The sequence below is a fragment of the Phragmites australis genome, chromosome 16 (genome assembly GCF_958298935.1).
Source record: "Phragmites australis chromosome 16, lpPhrAust1.1, whole genome shotgun sequence".
Classification (NCBI taxonomy): Eukaryota; Viridiplantae; Streptophyta; class Magnoliopsida; order Poales; family Poaceae; genus Phragmites; species Phragmites australis.
Genome location: NC_084936.1, coordinates 24,439,673 through 24,443,009, shown reverse-complemented (window position 1 = coordinate 24,443,009; position 3,337 = coordinate 24,439,673). Strand labels below are relative to the sequence as shown.

The 3,337-nt window shown below is 51.6% G+C and overlaps 1 protein-coding gene across 2 annotated transcripts; it reads right to left on the bottom strand.

Annotated features, from left to right (window-relative positions):
- Window positions 1-291: 291 nt before the first annotated feature.
- LOC133896142 (alpha-amylase isozyme 3B-like) lies at window positions 292-2,098 on the bottom strand. Of its 2 annotated transcripts, none has more exons than XM_062336665.1 (4): window positions 1,911-2,098; window positions 1,685-1,817; window positions 793-1,602; window positions 292-698 (listed from the first exon to the last, which is right to left on the bottom strand). In XM_062336665.1, the coding sequence occupies exons 1-4, from the start codon at window positions 2,004-2,006 to the stop codon at window positions 523-525; spliced, it is 1,215 nt and encodes a 404-aa protein (XP_062192649.1). In that variant the 5' UTR covers window positions 2,007-2,098; the 3' UTR covers window positions 292-522. The 2 variants fall into 2 exon arrangements, with proteins under 2 accessions (XP_062192649.1, XP_062192648.1); XM_062336664.1 differs by having other exon boundaries at window positions 797-1,602.
- Window positions 2,099-3,337: the final 1,239 nt, after the last annotated feature.

The window sequence follows — 3,337 nt, the reverse complement described above, 5'->3', positions numbered from 1 at the left end:
TATTGGACCCTCGTGGTGTCTCGGCCACACCATATTAGATTGATAACCTGAAGGTACTCTCTCAGCTTAGAACCGCCAAGACGACTTGGGAGTTGGGACGGAATTGGCCAGGCCCAAAAAAGAGCATTGCCAACCCCGCGTGAGGCGGCACAACGGGGGAGTATTCACTACTGAATCTGCATTCTTCCCGGATCTCATTTTTTTCCCACCTTAAAAAAGCTTCATTATTTCGCTCCAGAGTTAAAGTTGAACTTTGAACACAAAATGACTGGATGAGAGCTTTCCCTCCTTAGAACATGGTCCTACTACATGTAGCAAGTAGCAGTACGCGCAGTAAATTGCTACATTTCGGCGTTGACAAGACAGAAAGTTGACATGAAGCTCAGGCACAAACCGCCCTTCTGAAGCTCCGTTTCCTAGCGATACCGTCCTGCTGGAACTCGGAGACCACTTTTCTCCCAAACACAGTAGCCGCCGCCATGTGCCGCGACACGGAAATCCGACGGAATCAGATTGCCCAAATCATCCTTCGGCCCAAGCTTCGTGATAACTTTGTTGTCCATCATGGCTACGTAGACATCGTTCTCCGCTTTTAGGATGTTCAGCTTGCTCCCCGGATGGATCCCGTTTCTCTTCCTGATCGCAGCAAGTGCGCTGATCTCCTCCTTCAGGTTCCAGTCGAACACGTGGTCGTAGAACTGCACGTACGTTAAACTCGAGCACGATTAACTATGCTCTAACCACATATTATGTCGACGTACAGGTCGAAAGTTAGAGATGAAATGCTAGTACTCACGATGCATGGGACTCCAGGATGAGTGAGAATGTAGGCGTATCCCTGCATAACCTTGTCGCGCGGGAACGGCCACGAGTTCTGGGTTGATCCCGTGTCGTGGTTGTCGATGAACGTGACCGCCTTCTCCGGCAGCCACCCGACCATGCCCGGCGCCTTGCCGTTCCCGTCGCGCATCCGCCACAGCTCACCCTGCACTGCCGCCTGCAACACCCCCTTGGTGGTGAAGTCGAACGCCGTGGCCGGGCCGCCCACGGCCTTCGCCCAGTCCACCAGCTCCTGCCGATCCCCGTCCTGGTTGTGCGACGGCTTGCCGTCGCCGTCGTAGCTGAGGGAGGTCCATATCTCGGCCACGACGAAGGTCGGCTTGGCGTTGTCGACGTATGCCTTGGCGACGGCCGAGGAGTAGCCCTTGGCGAAGTCGAGGCGCCAGCCGCTGAACCCGAGGTCGGATTTGAGCCAGTTGAGCCAACCGGAGAGCTCCTGCTGCACGCGCGGGTTGAGGTGGTCGATGTCGGGCGCCGCACCGAAGTCCGCGCCGGTGTCGCGGTGGCCACGCCCGTTGGAGAACTGTGTGTCGTCGCTGCAGATCATGTCCGCGTTCCAATTCAGGCGGCCGTCGGCGGCGCCGCCCTCGAAGACGCAGTAGACGCCGCGGTCGTCTTTCTTGTCGGCGCACCGGTGGTTGATGACGATGTCGGCGATGGGCTGGATGCCCTTGGCCCGGAACGCGGCGATCAGTGACCGCAGCTCCGCCTCGGTGCCGTACCTGGACGCGTTCAGGTCGTAGAGCCGCCCCGGCATGTAGCCTGCATGCAGTGTGAGAACGAATCGCTCGCATGGTGAGTCAATTTAGCTACCGGGCGCGTCTGGTCGACACAGGGCACGCACCTTGCGGCGCGACGGAGTGCGAGGGCGGCGGCAGCCAGACGTGCGTGACGCCGGCGTTGGCGATGTCGTCCACCCGCTCCTGCAGGAACTTGTACCAACCGCCTTGCTTCTTGCACGACTCCCAGTTGAACCCCTGCGCACGACGCGTCGTCCGTTAGCGAGGAATGCATGCGCACGTATGGAAGGAAGTAACCAACAGGCCGGAACACGTTACACGCGTACGTACCTGGAAGAGGACCTGGGCTCGTGCCGTGTTGCAGCCTAGCAAGCACAGCGCCGCGACAACTAGGAGCCCAAACAGGCCGGCCAGGTGCCTCGCCATGTCGACACGACTCGTGTGCTTTGATTCTCTATTGCAGTATGTCTTATCAGCTTCTCTGACTCAGCTGCTCTTGGCACCTGAGCTGGAGCTGGAGCTGGTAGTGAGCTGAAGTGAACTGCCAGGCCCGTGCCCCTGCGTATTTATAGGAGCTGTTTGATCGACTGGCCGGGGCCAACAGTGTGTGGATATACTTCACATCGGTCTTCCAAATGTTCAATGGATAAGATGAATCGTCGATCGTGATCACAACGGGAAGATAAGCTAGTACATGTCTACGTAGTTCTACCGACGTACGTCCTACTCCATACTATACCATTTAAGACGGAGATAAACGTTCGCAGGCACGTGTCATCTAGCGCACAGATCGACGACCTACCGAGCTTATCGCCCTGCGTTGCTGGACGCCTTCGACGGGCGCAGCGAACCGGTCGCGCATGGCATGGAGGGCTGGTTGATCGGTGACCGACCGAGGGACGACAAGTAGTGCCTCTTATGGCTTCATGTGTTGCTAAGGGCAAGAAGGCTAGCAATCCCTTCCAGGAAGAAAGAGATTGTTGGATCGACAAAGACGATCAAACGGTGAATAGAAGTCTTATCAATTTTTAATGATCTATTCTAATCTTTGATCTAACATATTTCAAAATGTAACTGTAGAAGCTAAAAACCGAAAGACATGACCCACCTTAAACATCTTAAGAAAAATCATAGCTCTAATGGATAGATTTAAACTCTAGATTTTATATAAGATCAATTCAAGTGTCGTAGCTCTCAATAACTCAAAAGGATGGGAAAACACTTCGTAACCGGGTGAAGAAACTCTTTAAGTTGATGAATATAGAGGTGAGAGATGGTTTAACATCAACTCATATATGATTCTTATCCTTCTAGCAACAAGAAGAATAACTCTAACATGGTGAAAAATTTTAACTCTTCAAAAAAAAAAAATGAAAATTATAATAAAAAACGGAAAACTTACAAACTTGCAAGGGAGCCAAAAGAGAAAAACTATAATGAGATGAACACAAGCATAAAAGGCAAACATAATCTTTATTACTTGCAGAGGAACATCTTAATTTTAACGGATTACAAAATATTTTTTCATATAAAGTTCTCACCTAACACATACGACAAGCATTCATCTCTCTTACTTTTAAAACCCTAGCACACAACTCTCAAATGGCTTACACCCCGAGGCAAGCACATCCCGTCCCTTTATTTATAGATCTTAGGAGCTTCTTTAGCCCTTAAGTTTCCTTGTTCATTTCTTACCCTCTCTTTTAATACACTCATATCTACTATCGAAGGTATTTTCGTCCAACTTTTTCATCGTT

What these genes read in the sequence shown, in the direction of transcription:
- LOC133896142 (XM_062336664.1), bottom strand. Translation starts at nt 2,006, where the DNA reads ATGGCGAGGCACCTGGCCGGCCTGTTTGGGCTCCTAGTTGTCGCGGCG. An exon ending in GAGCCCAGGTCCTCTTCCAG is followed by an intron (nt 1,818 to 1,910) that starts GTACGTACGCGT and finishes CGTCGTGCGCAG; the next exon opens with GGGTTCAACTGGGAGTCGTG. An exon ending in ATCCTGGAGTCCCATGCATC is followed by an intron (nt 699 to 796) that starts GTGAGTACTAGC and finishes ACGTACGTGCAG; the next exon opens with TTCTACGACCACGTGTTCGA.